Raw genomic sequence first — 17,455 nt, forward strand, 5'->3', positions numbered from 1 at the left:
TCAGGACCGGTGTTATGTGGTCCCGGCGGCCACTCCCAGTCCCCAGTCTAGCTGCCGCATTCTGGATTAATTGCAGTTTCCGGGTCACCTTCAAAGGTAGCCCCACATAGAGCGCATTGCAGTAGTCCAAGCGGGAGATAACCAGAGCATGCACCACTCTGGTGAGACAGTCCGCAGGCAGGGAGGGTTTCAGCCTGCATACCAGATGGAGCTGGTAGACAGCTGCCCTGGATACAGAATTAACCTGCGCCTCCATGGACAGCTGTGAGTCCAAAATGACTCCCAGGCTGCGCACCTGGTCCTTCAGGGGCACAGTTACCCCATTCAGGACCAGGGAGTCCTCCACACCTGCCCTCCTCCTTTCCCCCCCAAAACAGTACTTCTGTCTTGTCAGGATTCAACCTCAATCTGTTAGCCGCCATCCATCCTCCAACCGCCTCCAGTAGTGATACAAAGTTATAAAAAATACATGAGATGCAGTAGCTAGTAGGGAAATCAATACAGAGATTGAAACATGATATAAGAAAATAACATAAACACACAAAAGTAGCATTCTAAAAGCATCAGTCACATTTTATTACAAGCACAGCAGTTACATCACAACTACAGTACTATAAGCAGTACCGTGTTTCTCCAAAAATAAGACACCGTCTTATATTTATTTTACTTTATTTTACCCAGGTCCTTGCCCCTCCCTCCGCCTCCCCCTTTCCCCGCTGAGGCGTCCTCGAGAGAAGGCCCTGGATCGCCCGGATGGAGCATGCGCAGCTCCTCAGAACCTCCACGGCCTCTGTGCGCTCGGCACGCCAAGGGTTAACAGGAGCCGAGCTGGAATCCTAGAGAGGCCAGGAAGTGCGGAGGGGCGTGCCAGGTCCTCCAGAGTGGAAGCCCCTCCTCCTTTGTCCTCTGCCAAGGCTGCCTCGGTGGCCCCTCCTGGGATCCAGTGAGTCTCCTCTCTCTTTCCCCTTGGGGCGCCTGGGGGAGAAGGGGGGGGGGTCCCAGGGCTACAGGGGGAGGATGCCCAAGGGGTCAGCTTCTGCAAGGGGGGGAGACCCCCAAGTCAAGGAGCATCCTCCCCCTTCCTCTCTGTTCTTCCTTTGCCCCTTTGGGGGGGGAAAAGGGGGCATGCCATTGAAACCCCCCCTCCGAGGGAGGAGCCCCCACCAGGCCGCCCTTTGCTTCTGGCACAGCCTTTCCCCCTAGGGAGGGTGTTACTTGGTTTGTGCCTAAATTTGGGTGAAGATTCCTGCATCACAAGGGGCTGGACTAGATGGCCCTCAGGGTCCCTTCCCATTCAGTGGTTCTCTGATTGTAAATCCTCTCCCATCATTTGTATGTCACAAAATAGCATAATAAATGTGTCTGTGACATATGTTTCATTATTAGTGTCCACTGTATTGAGTTCTGGGTTGGTGAATTGGCTGGAACAGAAAAAGGCGAAACAGCATAGAGAATAATTAACAGATTAGCAATCCACATCCCATAGTCAAACGCCTGGTCAGGATCCCTTGCGGTTGTGCTTACATTAAGTGTGAGTAAGTCATTTTTCCACTGGTGCTACCAATGAAACAGTATAAAGTGTTGGTCTATTGATGAATTCGGGGGATGGGATTCAAAGCGAGGAGAACAATTGCTCTATTGATGAAGAAAAGTTTTAAATCTTTGTTGCCTTACTGTGTTTGATGTTCATCTTATTGGAAGCCGCTGAGGCAACCTAGTCAGCTGGGCAGCATAATTGTAGTAGTAGTAGTAGTAGTAGTAGTAGTAGTATATTACTATTGCTATACTTATATTTCAATTTAGATCAGCCAGATTGAGAAAAATGGTGTTTCCCGTCCCCCCGAGTCTTTATTTTTCTCTCATGGTGCTGTAATCAAGTTTGTTGTTGTTGTTCAGTCTCTTCGTGACCCCATGGACCAGAGCACGCCAGACACCCCTATCCTCCACTGCCTCCCGCAGTTTGGCCACCCACAAATCAAGTTTAAAAACAGCTTAAAACAACTTACAATCACAATAAGTTCAGAGTCTTGATGGCTAGCAAAAGTCACCCACGTTTGTCTGGGGGTATTTTTCTGATCCTGACAGAGTGCCATTTTATAACAGAACAATGCCTTTGCTTTGTAGGGTTTGCCAGCACCTCTAATTCGGACAGGAAGAACTTTGCAGAAGAAAAAAGGGACTCTTTCTGATCTCTTGGGAGCTTCCTGAAAGCAGAGATGGATGAGCAAGACTTGGCTGGCCCTAAAGCAGGAAGAGGCCAGGCCATTGAAGATGGGAGCAGCGGGGGATTATGGGAAAACTCTGTGTGGAAGATCCTGGGTGAGGAGGATACCCTCCGCTCAGATGTGCACAGCCAGCAGCTCAGGCAGTTCTGCTGCCAGGAGGCCGAAGGACCCCGAGAGGTTTGCAGCCAACTCTACCGCCTTGTCTGTCAGTGGCTGAAGCCAGAAAGGAAAACGAAAGCTCAAATGCTGGACCTGGTGATCTTGGAGCAGTTCCTGACTGTCCTTCCACCAGAGATGGAGAGTTGGGTGAGGGAATGCAGAGCAGAGACCAGTTCCCAGGCAGTGGCCCTGGCTGAAGGTTTCCTCCTGAGTCAGGCAGAGGAGAGAAAGCAGGCAGACCAGCAGGTGAGAGAGACTTTCCTCTGGAAACTCCCAAGGGGCTCCAAACCAGAGGAAGAGTATCCCAAAATGCGGTACTCATGCCCCATCCCTTTATAGATAGGATCCAAGGAATAAGATCTGATACCCCTAAAGTGTTTGCCTCTGCAAAATCCTTTTCTAATCCTTCTCTCCATTCTCTCTTTTGAATCTTTGTTGCTCTTTCAGGGAAAGGATATGATGGCAGAAATGGGTCCTGATTCCTCTGAGGCAGAGAGGACTCCGATGGACACCAGGGAGAGACCACTAGGTAAGGAGGGAGTTATTTCTCTCCTTGGTCACATTGTGGGGATTTATAAACTAATCTGTTAGTTCTTTTCCGCTGTCAGTGGCGGGCGGAGCTGCATGCTCTGGCAGGGGGAGTGGAGAACAAGTGGGGACGTGGCTGGTGCACATCCTGGGGGCATGGCACACTGCCCGTAGGGCGCTGAATGCCACCCGCAGGGGCGTGGGGTGTTTCCCGGGGGCATGGTGCGCATTCTGGGGGTGTGGCCCCGGCACGCGGGGGAGTGCACGGCACAAGTCCGGAAGCGGCCGCAATGGCAGCCCACTGGGATGATGGTGCCAGCGGTGCTACACTCCCCTTGCCCCTCCTTTCCTCCACCAGTGGAGGCTGTTGGGGCCAAGAGCCCAAAGGAGGAGAAATGTATTTTTACACAACTAAAATATGAAAAATATAGAAATGTCAAAAGGCACTCAATAGGAGACTTCTTCAAAGGTCCATCTGTAGTTAGAGATGCATTCCTGAACCTCGGAGAGAAGGAGGCATTCATGGCTTCCCACTTCCCTTTGTCTCTGGCAGGTGAAAGGTGGATGCCAGCAAGACCTCCTCATCCGTCTTTTCATGGTGGCGAAGGGGAAGCAGCGGCTATGGAAGCAGATCAGGTAGGGGGCAGGAAACTTGTAGGGAGGGGAAGAAGAAAGAAGAGGAGTTTGGATTTGATATCCCGCTTTATCACTACCCAAAGGAGTCTCAAAGAGGCTAACATTCTCCTTTCCCTTCCCCCTCTGTGAGGTGAGTGGGGCTGAGAGACTTCAAAGAAGTGTGACTAGCCCAAGGTCACCAAGCAGCTGCATGTGGAGGAGCGGGGACGCGAACCCGGTTCACCAGATTACGAGTCCACTGCTCTTAACCACTACACAACATTGGGAGAGAGGTTGAGGGGTGAGGGAGCCAGAATTCTTGGAAGAACAAAATGTGGAGTTCCACCCATTTACACAAAGATTAGGACCCATCATTAAAATAAAGTAATTCCAGCGAGATGTTAAAATAAGCATTTATATGACGTGGAGCAAAACAATCCCATTTAAACAACACAATTAACAGACAGAAAATAACAGAGCAATGTGTGGTAGATCACCTTTATGCTGTCTAAGAGGAGGACATTTCCCTTTTTCGTTTAGGATCTGGTGTGCTTTGAGGATGTCACTGTTCATTTCACGGACGAGGAGTGGGCATTGCTGCATCCTAACCAGAGAGCTCTGCATAAGGAGGTCATGGAGGAGAATCGTGGACTCCTGGATTCTCTGGGTAAGGCTCTCTGCGGACAATCCTTTCTGTTTTGAAATTCCATATATCTCTCCTTGTGATGAATCTGCAAGTTTTGGATGGAACTCAGTAGCGCTACCTACACCACCTGGAAATCTAACGCACCCCCCCAATCACTTGGAATGGAGGGCGATTGGCGGTGTTGTCTGTGAATATCCGTCAGAGTGGGTAGGGAGGTTGAAGTAGCTCCTGCCAGATTAGTGTTTTTGCTTATGTTGGTTTTTGTTGACCAAAGAGATAACTGACAATAGATACAGAGCAGATTCTGTGACTGGGCCAAACAAAATTAACTGAATCTCACGTTCCCATAAATATTTCAGCTAATACAAGCCAACAAAGGCAAGAACTCCATAGTAAGAACTCTCATCTAATTACCTTCAGTTCTTCCTCTTTCATGATTGTTCATTGTTGTTGTTCAGTCATTCAGTCGTGTCCGACTCTTCATGACCCCATGGACCAGAGCACCCCAGGCACGCCTATCTTTCACTGCCTCCCGCAGTTTGGCCAAACTCATGCTAGTCGCTTCGAGAACACAGTCCAACCATCTCATCCTCTGTCATCTCCTTCTCCTTGTGCCCTCCATCTTTCCCAACATCAGAGTCTTTTCCAGGGAGTCTTCTCTTCTCATGAGGTGGCCAAAGTACTGGAGCCTCAGCTTCAGGATCTGTCCTTCCAGTGAGCACTCAGGGCTGATTTCTTTAAGGATGGATAAGTTTGATCTTTTTGCAATCCATGGGACTCTCAAGAGTCTCCTCCAGCACCATAATTCAAATTGTTCATTAGCAATGTTGAATAATGAACAGTTGTGAATTGTTGTTCTTCCTGAGGCTCTAATTAGTCTATATATTCTGTATTGGGGACTTCCGGTGACGCGCCATTCCGTTCAGTCGGAAGCTCTCTCGGCTCCGAGGGGCTCCGGTGTTTTCGGGCTAGGAGGAACCGCAACCTTGCTGCGGACCTCCGTAAAAACTTCAGGAGGAGCGTCCTGAAGACCTGGGATCCAGCGGGTAACAGACGCGCTGGGTCTGGAGTAAGCCCTAGTAAGGGCTGCTCGAGCGAGCGGAGTTTCGGTGCAGTACTGAGGATCAACCACTTTCCCGGAGACACAAAGCAGCGGCTGCTGACGGTTATTTGAGCTCTTTGCTTTTCCTCGAATTCAATTGAAAGAAAGGACTCCGTAAGTATTGGAGCTTAATTTGACTTTAAAGTTGTTAAAGATTTGGCTAACGGAAAGAGAGTAAAAGAGGAAGTCCGTCTCTCTCTGACAGTGGCAAGAGTTGGACTGGATGGCCCTTATGGTCTCTTCCAACTCTATGATTCTATGAAAGTAATACAATGGAACTGAAGCCGTGAAAGACTTGCTTTTAAGTTTTGCGCTGATTTTGTTGACTGCGAAAAACCCCTTTGGGGCTGGAATTTTATGGATATTTCTGATTTCTTCCTGTGGATTACAAATTTCTTTAAGAAGACACCGCTCACCCTCTGGAATAAGGAGTCCGGGTCAGTTAGCGGGCTGCGGTTGTTACATTGTAACAGACTCTTTGCTACTTTCGCTTCCGACTTGTTATTTTGAAGTCTGCTGCTGTTCTATTGAACTCTATAAAGACATATGCACTGGAGATTGGATTTTAAGTAGTTGTCTTGGTGGAAAGTTAGTTGGTGGACTCTATCTTTTTTTTCTTGACATATTTGAGAGGTTTAAAAACCTAAAAAGAACTGAATTCTGTACTTTGGCAAGAGAGAGCTCTGGCTATTAGAGGACTATTGTTTTAAAAGGACTGTGCTTTGGACTTTGTTATTTCCTGGTTCAACCTTGAGAGCTATTTGGAGGACTGTTTGGGTTTCAGCTTACAAGAAGTTAAGTGACCTTGAGCTCCCAGCTGCAGATAGCATTGAAATGGAAACACCACCACTTGGTCCTACAAGGCTGAAAACAAAGTTAGAAAAGGAAGGAAACAGGGAAGAGAAACAAAGGAAAGCTTCTGCCTCTAAAACATTTGAAGAACAGGAGCTGGCGGCTTTTGAGAAGGTGAATGCTAATATTCAAGCAATTTCGGATAGATTGTAAGCTAATATCCAAGCAACCTCAGATAGATTAGAATAATCGATAAAAGCTATGGATAAAACAGTGCAGGAGAACACTGACACAATTAAACAAGTTGTGAAAGAAGTCACTGTATTGAAGAAAGAATCTGAAGAATTTAAAGTTAAAATTGCGGCTGTGGAGCAAAAAGTGGAGGACTTGGACACAGTAAAAATACAAAGGCTTGAAAATCAACAAAGGGATGTACAGGAGTTGCTTGCTTTCCTTCAACTGAAAGAGAGGGAACAGAACTTGAGATTGAGACATCTTCCAGAGTTGGAACAAGACAGTCTTAAGGACTTTCTAGTTAAAGAATTGTCTGCTTTCTGGGAACTTGAAGAAGATGAATTGGCAACATCAATTGTGAAGGCCTACAGATTTGGAGCCAAAAGTAAAAAGAATACAAAAACTGTTAATGACTGCATGATAGTGTTCCAGAACAGACAACAGAGAGACCAGATTTTGGGCCTTCACTATCAAAACAACCTGGTGGTCCAACAGCAACCGATTATCATTTACAAAGACATCCTAGGTACTTCTTAAATTTGAGATCTGGATTTGCTGACCTGGCAGCCGAACTAAGAAGAAGGAAAATTCTTTTCAGCTGGGAGTTTCCACAAGGCCTTACGTTTAGATACAAGGAAAGAAGAGTGAGGATAAGGTCAATTGAGGACAAAATTAAATTTCTGGACAAGCACGCATCGGATTTTGAAGGATCATCATTAGATTTGAAAAGACTCTACCCACCAGTACCAGGAGGCTCGGCGACAGGGGAAGAAGAAGAAAAAGAAGAACAACAAGAAGAACAAGAAGAAGAAGATAAAGAAGTACTAGGAGCTGTGGGAGGTGGACCCCGAACTGGTAAATAAAATGACTTTGAAGCTGTTAACGTGGAATGTTCACGGTTTGAACCAGAGACCCAAAAGACACAGAGTTAATCATGCATTGGAAAAGAAGAATTTGGATATTATTTGTTTGCAAGAGACCCATGTAACTAGACACCATAGAAGGATATTGCAAAACAAGAAATTAGGACAAGAATTCATTTCATCTGACAAAGTCAAGAAAAGAGGAGTCGTGATTTATGCAAAAGAGAAACTCAATCCAAGACAACTGTTTAAAGACGAAGAAGGCAGATACATTGCAATTGAAATAACGTTGTAATGCGAGAAATATTTGATACTGGGTATTTATGCACCAAATGATGGGAAATCAATTTTTTACAAGAAAATCCATGACATCCTATTGGACTATTTGGACTACAATCTTATTTGCCTAGGGGACTTTAATGGGGCAGTTTCCACTTTGATGGACAGATCGCAAAGAACTAAAATTACAAATGAAGGGAAACTGCCAAAAACTTTTTTTGACATAGTGGATAACCTGGATTTGATAGACTCATGGAGATTAAAGAATCCCACCAAAACAGAGGCAACATACTATTCAGAACCACAGATGTCCTGGTCACAGCTAGACTACATATGGACTGAAATTTGCCCCAAGACTTGCTCAGATCACAATGCAGTGCAATTGGACTTGAAAATTTTCTCCAAGGATTCTTTCAGATGGAGAATGGATGACTCTCTGCTGAGAGCACCAAAAATTATGGAAGAGGCCCAAAAAACGATCAAATACTATTTCCAGATAAATTTGAATATGCAAGTGGAAAGAAGAATTGTTTGGGACGCAAGTAAGGCAGTTATGAGAGGTTTCCTCATAAGAGAAAAGGCAAAGAGGAGAAAGGAACAAAATATGGAAAAAGAAAAACTTTTGGAACAAATAAAAGTCAAAGAGAAAAATTAAGAGGACATCCTACAAATCAACAACTACAGAAAGAAATAAAAATCCTGCAGTCCCAGTATTCTAAATTACTTAATCAAGAAATAGAATGGAAAGTCAGATTAATGAAACAGAAAACTTTTGAATCGGCAAATAAATGTGGAAAATTACTTGCTTGGCAGTTAAAGAAAAGACAGAAATTAAATACCATCACAAATATAAAGATAAAAGACAAAATTGTGGAGAATCCAGAGGAGATCAGAAAATGCTTTCAGAAGTTTTACAAACAATTGTACAAAGAGGAAAAACAAGAAGAGGGCACTGTAGAACAGTTTTTGGAAAAGAATGGTTTGCATAAAATCCCAGAAGATAAGATTACAATACTCAACCACCCTATTACAAATCAAGAGATAGAGGAAGCAATTAACAAAATGAAAATAGGTAAAGCCCCAGGACCAGATGGACTAATTGCAAAATATTATAAGACTTTGAAAGACTGGTTGATTCAACCTTTGCAGGAAGTTTGCAATGGAATGCTAGAGGGAGGTTGGGCGCCAGAGTCATGGAAAGAAGCATATATCACATTGATATTAAAACCTGAAACAGATAAAACTCAGATGAAGAATTGCCGACCAAGATCACTTCTAAATGTGGATTACAAAATATTTGCAAATGTCTTGGCCACGAGGTTAAAAAGAGTTTTGAAGGAATATATCCACAAAGATCAAGCAGGTTTTTTACCTGGTAGACATTTGAATAGTAATACAAGGAATATTGTGGATATACTGGAAAGATTGGAAAAGAAGATAAACACAGAAGCTGCATTGATGTTTATAGATGCGGAGAAGGCCTTTGACAACATTTCTTGGAGTTTTATGAAGAAGAATTTGGAAAAGGTGGAGGTCGGTCAAAGATTTCTGAATGGCATAAATGCCATTTATAAAGAACAAAAAGCAAAAATTATTATAAACAATGTGATATCAGAAGAAATTAGAATAGAGAAAGGAACGAGACAAGGTTGCCCTATCTCCCCTCTACTTTTTCAAACAGTCCTGGAGGTTCTACTGAATATGATTAGAAAAGAACAGAAAATTAAAGGGATTAGGGTGGGGGAGAAAGAATACAAATTGAGAGCCTTTGCAGACGATTTAGTGTTGTCTTTACAAGATCCAGAGTCCAGTGTGGTTAAGGCAATGGAGATAATTGAATCATTAGGACAGGTAGCAGGATTTAAGCTGAATAAAGCAAAAACTAAAGTTTTAACCAAGAACTTAGCAATTATGCAGGTACAGAAGTTACAAACTCTAACAGGACTTAGTTTTGTTAACAAGGTTAAATATCTGGGGGTGAACTTGACTCCTAAGAATCTAAACCTGTTCAAAGACAATTATGAGAAATTGTGGAGTGAGATTAAAAGAGACTTGGATATATGGTCAAGATTGAAACTGTCTTTAATGGGCAGAATTGCTGTTATTAAGATGAATGTACTGCCAAAGATGTTGTTTTTATTTCAAGTTCTTCCAATTATTGATAAGGTAGATTACTTCAAAAGGTGGCAAAAGGATTTGTCAAAATTTATCTGGCAGGGGAAGAAACCAAGGATAAAATATAAGATTTTGACAGACTCTAAGGAAAGAGGTGGATTCTCACTGCTAGATCTCAGGATATACTTTGAAGCTGCAGCCTTTTGCTGGCTAAAGGATTGGTTTAAGTTAGAGAATTCTGATGTTTTAGACTTGGAAGGACATGACAATGTATTTGGTTGGCATGCTTATCTTTGGTATGACAAGGTTAGGACCCACAAAGCCTTTAAATCTCACATTATTAGGAATGCATTGTATCAGTTTTGGATGCGGAATAAAGATTTGTTAGAAAGAAAGACCCCCCAGATGGGTATCTCCAGTAGAGGCGAAGGCCTACAAAAGACACAATATGCCTGCTAATTGGCCGAAATATGCTGATATATTAGAACAAGAAGGTCAGAACTTTAAATTGAAGAGTTATGAGCAATTGAAAGGGAAAGTATCTGACTGGCTGCAATACTACCAGATAAATGAAGTTTATAAATTGGATAAGAAACAAGGCTTTCAGTCAGAGAAATCCAAGTTGGAAACGGAGTTGATAGAACTAAATACTAAAAATATTTCCAGAATGTACAATTTGTTGCTAGAGTGGCATACGAAAGATGAAACGGTTAAATCGGTAATGATTGACTGGGCAAAAGATGTTGGACATAATATAATGTTGGAAGATTGGGAGAAATTGTGGAGAGAAGGTATTAAGTTTACTGCATGTAATATGTTAAGAGAAAACATCATGAAAATGATTTATAGATGGTATCTAACTCCAGTTAAGTTAGCCAAAACGTATCATGGTTTAAGTAATAATTGTTGGAAATGTTAACAAGTGGAAGGTACCTTCTTTCATATGTGGTGGACGTGCCCAAAGGTAAAGGACTTCTGGGGAAGATATATAATGAACTTAAAAAGGTGTTGAAAAACACATTCAGTAAAAAACCAGAGGCCTTTCTGCTGGGCATGACCAACTATGAAATCTCCAACAAGGACAGAACATTTTTTAATAGCTAAAAACTGGAAAACTGAAGAATTACCAACAGTGGAAGATTGGCAGATGAAAATGATTGAATATATGGAACTCGCGGAACTGACCGGGAAACTCCGAGACCAGAGGGAAGAAGCGGTGCAGGAGGATTGGAAGAAATTTAAAGACTATTTGAAACGGCGTGAAAAGATTGAGATTTGAGATTGAAATCAGTGGATATATAAGTTTACAGTTATTAATTTAATTAGTTTAACATAGGAAATAATAATTAGATATTTTATGTTTATAAGGATTAAGATTAGAGGAGAATGATGATTTTATAATGTTATAAAATTACTAAAGAGGATTTGCAATGGACGCTGAAAGAGAGGATGTGAGGAGGTCCCCTAAAGAAGTTAGAAAATGTTATAAGGATAGTTAAATAAGTGTGTTCTGTTTTTGTTTATATTTTTAGTTTTGATTTTTTGTATTTGTAGTATTTTTGTATTTGTATTTTTGTATTTTTATAATTTTTGTAGTGTTGTTTTTTGTTGTATTAATAAAAATCTAATAAATTCACACACACACATACACACACACATATATATATATACACACACATACACATACTGTATTAGTGTAACAATACCACTTTACCACTTACTGGTAATACGTATATAATAACCTATTACAGTATAGCCTATAGAATATAGTAACCTACTTAGCCTATTACACCGCATTTTCCCACAATTTCCCCCTCTTAAAAATTATTTTCTCTTTTTATTCCTTTCTCTTATCATATAATTTCTTTATGAATTAATAATCTTTCAATAAAATATTAATATTTTTTTTAAATTTGTTTTTTTCATTGCAGGGGATGATGAAATGGAAATTAATAACAAGGGGGACCAAGAAAGAATCAACACCTTAGAGAAGCCATATAAATACTCAGATTGTGAAGATAACTTTAGTCAGAGCTCCCAGTCCACTTCTCATCAAAGAAATCCCATTACAAATAAATCCTATCAGGGCTTGGAATGTGGAAAGAGCTTCAGTCAGAGCCACAGTCTCACTTCCCACCAAAGAATTCATACAGGAGAGAAAACCTATCAGTGCTTGGAATGTGGAAAGAGCTTCAGTCGGAAGGATAGTCTCACTTCCCATCAAAGAATTCATACGGGGGAGAAATCCTATCAGTGCTTGGAATGTGGAAAGAGCTTCAATCGGAAGGATAATCTCACTTCCCATCAAAGAATTCATACAGGGGAGAAATCCTATCAGTGCTTTGAATGTGGAAAGAGCTTCACTCGGAAGGATAGTCTCACTTCCCACCAAAGAATTCATACGGGGGAGAAATCCTATCAGTGCTTGGAATGTGGAAAGAGCTTCACTCGGAAGGACCAGCTCACTTCCCACCAAAGAATTCATACAGGAGAGAAAACCTATCAGTGCTTGGAATGTGGAAAGAGATTCAGTGATATGAGAAATCTCACTACCCACCAAAGAATTCATACAGGAGAGAAAACCTATCAGTGCTTGGAATGTGGAAAGAGCTTCCGTCAAAGTGTACATCTCACTTCCCATCAAAGAATTCATACAGGGGAGAAACCCTATCAGTGCTTGGAATGTGGAAAGAGCTTCAGTGATATGAGTAATCTCACTACCCATCAAAGAATTCATACAGGGGAGAAACCCTATCAGTGCTTGGAATGTGGAAAGAGCTTCTGTCACAGTAAGACTCTCACTTCCCATCGAATAATTCATACAGGAGAGAAAACCTATCAGTGCTTGGAATGTGGAAAGAGCTTCAGTCGGAAGGATAGTCTCACTTCCCATCAAAGAATTCATACGGGGGAGAAACCCTATCAATGCTTGGAATGTGGAAAGAGCTTCCGTCAAAGTGTACATCTCACTTCCCACCAAAGAATTCATACAGGAGAGAAAACCTATCAGTGCTTGGAATGTGGAAAGAGCTTCAGTCGGAAGGATAGTCTCACTTCCCATCAAAGAATTCATACGGGGGAGAAATCCTATCAGTGCTTGGAATGTGGAAAGAGCTTCAATCGGAAGGATAATCTCACTTCCCATCAAAGAATTCATACAGGGGAGAAATCCTATCAGTGCTTGGAATGTGGAAAGAGCTTCAGTCGGAAGGATAGTCTCACTTCCCATCAAATAATTCATACGGGGGAGAAACCTTATCAGTGCTTGGAATGTGGAAAGAGCTTCAGTCACAGTAAGACTCTCACTTCCCATCGAATAATTCATATAGGAGAGAAAACCTATCAGTGCTTGGAATTTGGAAAGAGTTTCAGTCACACCTCTACTCTCTCTTCTCATCAAATAACTCACAGTGGGGAGAAACCATAGCATTCGCTTTGTTGTAAATTTATTTTAGAAGACTTTAATTTATATCGTAAGAGTGTGTTTGTGCTTCTTCAACCCAGCAAAGAAGTCAGCCTTGCCTCTCAAATCCATGGAATGCAATCCTGGTGTCCAATATTATTCATATTATGTATCCAGATCTGCAGGGCAGAAGTCAATTGCCAAGGTGTTGAATTTAGGCTTTTCTCTGTGGGAATGTTAGGTCTAGGATTGTCTTGCTGATCTTCTCCAATTGTATATGTTGCAAAGTGAACAATGGCAAGCATATAGCACAGTCATCAAAACAACCACATGAAATCAAAATAAAACATTTCAGAAGTTCCTGAAAGGATGGATCATTGCTCCAAAGACAGGGGCCACGACGCTGGGCTTTGCTGCTGCCAAAGATGAATCTGGCAGATCACGGTTCTGTTGGAGATTCATTCCCTGTGTCTGCAGTCATAGGATTGTTGTCTATCACATGACGGTGTATGTTTTCATTCCACAGTGTGGGAAGTGACAGAGACAGGATGTTTTTTGGTATTAGTGTTCCGTGAAGTAGGACTATTGTCCTTTCTCTTTTTTCCTGTCTGATGAGAAAGAGGAAGGAGCTAAAGCAGAATGCTCCATGTGTATTATCTATATATAAAAATGTTCCCATTGCGTGCGCATCCGGCCCCACCTTGCTCTGTAACCACTGGACCACATCAAATTTAGGACAAAGCGTAACATGACCATGGGGGAAGGATCTGACATAATAAAAATTCAACAAAACCGCACCTATCATGCCTAAAATATAGAATAAAGGCCAAAAAAAGGGCGCGCACATTACGTGTCACCAGCAACAGAACTTAAGACTGAACAACAACCAATAGAAAGGCTGGTCGCAGGGCAGCGTCACAGACTGTGCGCCGACCAAAAAACCTCCTTCACCTCAGTCAGACATTTTCAGACAGCAGGGACAACCCCCTATTAATCTCCCTAGCCCCAGCCTCTGCCAAGTGACTTACTGCCAAAAAAAAACAAGTTAAGAGGAAGGCCTAAACTCTCCTTCCCCAGACAGAAACATTCTTAGTAGTTTCAGCTCCAGGCAGGAAAAGGTTTTTAGGCCTGGGCCATACCATTCCTTATGGCGGGGGGGATGTAGGATGAGAAAGCTCAGCAACTATGCTTCGCTCCCTATCCTGTATCCACACAAAATCCTTTTTGCACTGCTGTATTGCTTTACAAATGAAACTCCAGTTATCAGAAGAGGAAAAAGCACCGCACACAAATGTATAAGGACCCTACCAGTTCCCCATCACCCCTCTTTGCATCGTTATGGTCCCTTCTGACCCCAGGCTCAATGCCAGAGCGGACTGTACCATGTATCAGGTTTCCAGAGGGGGGAGGAGATAGTAAAAGTTCAACGGGATAAGCTGTGGGGAGGAAGGCTAAAATGGGGGAAAGACAAACAGGAGGCAGGCGGGAGTTCAACGGGAGAAGCTGTGGGGAGGAAGGCAAAAACGGAAAGACAAGCAGGAGGCAGGCAGAAGTTCAACAGGAGAAGCTGTGGGGAGGCAGGCAAAAAGGGGGGAAGACAAACAGGAGGCAGGTGGGAGTTCAACGGGAGAAGCTGTGGGGAGGCAAGTGAAAAGGGGAAATACGGAGAGGAGGCAGGCAGGAGTTAAACAGGATAAGCTGTGGGGAGGCATGCGCTTTCTCTTTTACATCTTCCTTTTCCATTTCACAAAATGAACCACAGCAACGCGTGGCCGGGTCAGCTAGTATGGCTAAATGTAGATTAACCAAAATGCTGTGCTACTGAGTTTGTTATGCAAACGGCGAAGACTCTGCGGATCCCTGAGTGTGCTGATGTCTCCAAGGCATCAGTCGCTGTGATGTTCGGGTTGGAGCAAGCTTTTGAACGATTGACCAGGAGGGAGAGAACATGCCAGTCGGGCATGTGTCTCTGCCAGGGTCCTACACAAGAGTAGGACAATCCTAACAGGTTCCTGTGCCTGGACTGGGACACCCAGCTTCTAAACTGGACTTAAACAACCATTGCAGGAATTGTATCAAAATGTTAAAGGGGAACTTCTTGTTAGGGTTTGAGTCAGTCACCCACAACCCATGGGGGAAAGCCCCATAACCAAAACCTGTTGTTATGAGGTGGGAACAACCTGCGCCCATAGCACTTGGCCCTTTGTAGTAGAGTAACATGCAGCTTCCAAATGTGCAGGAGTCGCAAATCTGGTCCGGAGAATGGAAATAAATCACAGGAAACACCCAAGTACAGACAGAATTCTTTTACTCTTGGTCTCAGGCCCGCTGGCTTGTCCCCGGGACCGTTATAAAAATTCAGCGGAGCAACTGCTGTGCGGAAGATATTCTGAGGAAACGACACGTATTTAAAATGGTTTTTAATGATAGAAAAAATGAAATTACACTAAGATTACAAAATCCCACAAACCAGTGACCCACCCAGGGTTTAGAGAAGAGGACACCACGCTCCTTATATACTACATTTACAGCTCAATTAACAACTGCTGTACTCCCTCACATTTGCAAAACTAGGTCATGAGATTTACATTTTCAACAGCTTTGCCCCGGCTTTCTTTAACAGTCTGTCTGCGGTCAAACTCATTTAAGAGCACGCCAGATACATGATCCGGTGTTAAAAGATCATTAGGCAACTTTTTAAGAGGTATACATTTTGTGGAATAATAATGAACCTATAATAAACCATTCAACAGGGACTGGGTGTCTGGGGCTGCTGCGGGGGATGTGTGTCTGACGTCACCATGCCCAGCGGCATGCAGTGACATTGGGCACTCATGCCCCCACTGTGCCATGCACGGCCCTGGCGCAAAAGTTGTGGGTGCCCAGCCCCTCCATTGGGTGGATGTGGGGGCTGGGGCAGCCAGGGCCCTGGGGAGCCAGTGTCTATGGTCTGTCTTCAGCATAATGGTTACAAATCATACATAGTCAAAACAAAATCGAAAATTCTTTCTAGTAGCACCTTAGAGACCAACTGAGTTTGTTTCTGGTATGAGCTTTCGTGTGCATGCACACTTCTTCAGATACCAGAAACAAACTCAGTTGGTCTCTAAGGTGCTACTAGAAAGAATTTTCGATTTTGTTTTGACTATGGCAGACCAACACGGCTACCCACCTGTAACTAAATCATACATAAGCATCTATCAGAGTCCTGATAGAGATTCAGCTTAATAACTTAAAGAGTTTGAGAGTAGAGTTCTGACTTTGCTACAATATCATCAAACAAACAAATATCATTTAAAAAAAACAGGAAAATACTTTTTTTTTGGGGGGGGACCAAAGCTCACCATTTGAAAAAGAACTTTTACAAAATGTACAATCTGTTGTTAGATTGGGAAACAAAAGATGAGCTTGTTAAAGCTTGTTACGGAAATTACCGGCGTAACAAGCTTCTATGACACTCTGGGCAATAGATCTAGGATATAAATTCTGGGGAAATCTGTGGAAGAGCGTTTTGAAGTACACAGCATGTAATTCTTTGAAGGAGAACTACCTGAAAATAATTTCCAGATGGTATTTAACTTGGAGCAGACTTGCTAAAATGTGCAAGTCTGAATCAGATTAAGTGCTGGAGATGTAATGAAGTTTAGGGTACATTTTATCATATGTGGTGGACTTGTAAAGAGAGTATTGGGGAATGATATACAGTGGTGCCTTGGTTGTCGAACGTTTCGGTTTTTGAATGTCAAACACCCGGGAGTAAATACTTCCATTTCCAAACACACCTTAGAAATCAAACAGCTTCCAAGGCGTTTTTCAATTTTCTCAATGGAATTTGCCGACCGCCCTTTCTTTGCGCCTCGGTCGTCAAACATTTCAGAACTTCCGGAACGATTATATTCGACAACCGAGGTACCACTGCGATTCATGTATGCCACTGGAGTGGCCTGTGGCTTGAGTGAGGTCCCAACCAAGAAGAATGGAAACTTAAAACTAATGGAATATGTACAGCTTGCAGACTTAATTTATAGAATAAGTTTTTGGGGGACAGGAGGAGGGCAGGTGTGGAGGATTCCCTGGTCCTGAATGGGGGAACTGTGCCCCTAAAGGAGCAGGTGCGCAGCCTGGGAGTCATTTTGGACTCTCAGCTGTCCATGGAGGCACAGGTTAATTCTGTGTCCAGGGCGGCAGTCTACCAGCTCCATCTGGTACGCAGGATGAGACCCTACTTGCCTGCAGACTGTCTCGCCAGAGTGGTGCATGCTCTGGTTATCTCCCGCTTGGATTACTGCAATGCGCTCTATGTGGGGCTACCTTTGAAGGTGACCCGGAAACTGCAATTAATCCAGAATGCGGCAGCTAGACTGGTGACTGGGAGTGGCCGCCGGGACCACATAACACCGGTCCACCGCCCCCCAAAAAGAGGGTAGAATGTCCCTGCAGCCCACACTCTGCCAGCAGCCCTGGGTGACCTGTGGTGTTATGAGACAACTGCAT

General features: G+C 43.2%; 1 protein-coding gene across 1 annotated transcript; it reads left to right on the forward strand.

Annotated features, from left to right (window-relative positions):
• The first annotated feature begins 3,479 nt into the window (after window positions 1-3,479).
• On the forward strand, window positions 3,480-13,514 carry LOC117042252 (zinc finger protein OZF-like). Its single transcript, XM_033141775.1, has 3 exons — window positions 3,480-3,548; window positions 4,068-4,194; window positions 11,490-13,514. The coding sequence occupies exons 1-3, from the start codon at window positions 3,534-3,536 to the stop codon at window positions 12,983-12,985; spliced, it is 1,638 nt and encodes a 545-aa protein (XP_032997666.1). The 5' UTR covers window positions 3,480-3,533; the 3' UTR covers window positions 12,986-13,514.
• The last annotated feature ends 3,941 nt before the right edge of the window (window positions 13,515-17,455 follow it).

This window comes from Lacerta agilis, chromosome 2 (assembly GCF_009819535.1).
Source record: "Lacerta agilis isolate rLacAgi1 chromosome 2, rLacAgi1.pri, whole genome shotgun sequence".
In the NCBI taxonomy this organism is placed as follows: Eukaryota; Metazoa; Chordata; class Lepidosauria; order Squamata; family Lacertidae; genus Lacerta; species Lacerta agilis.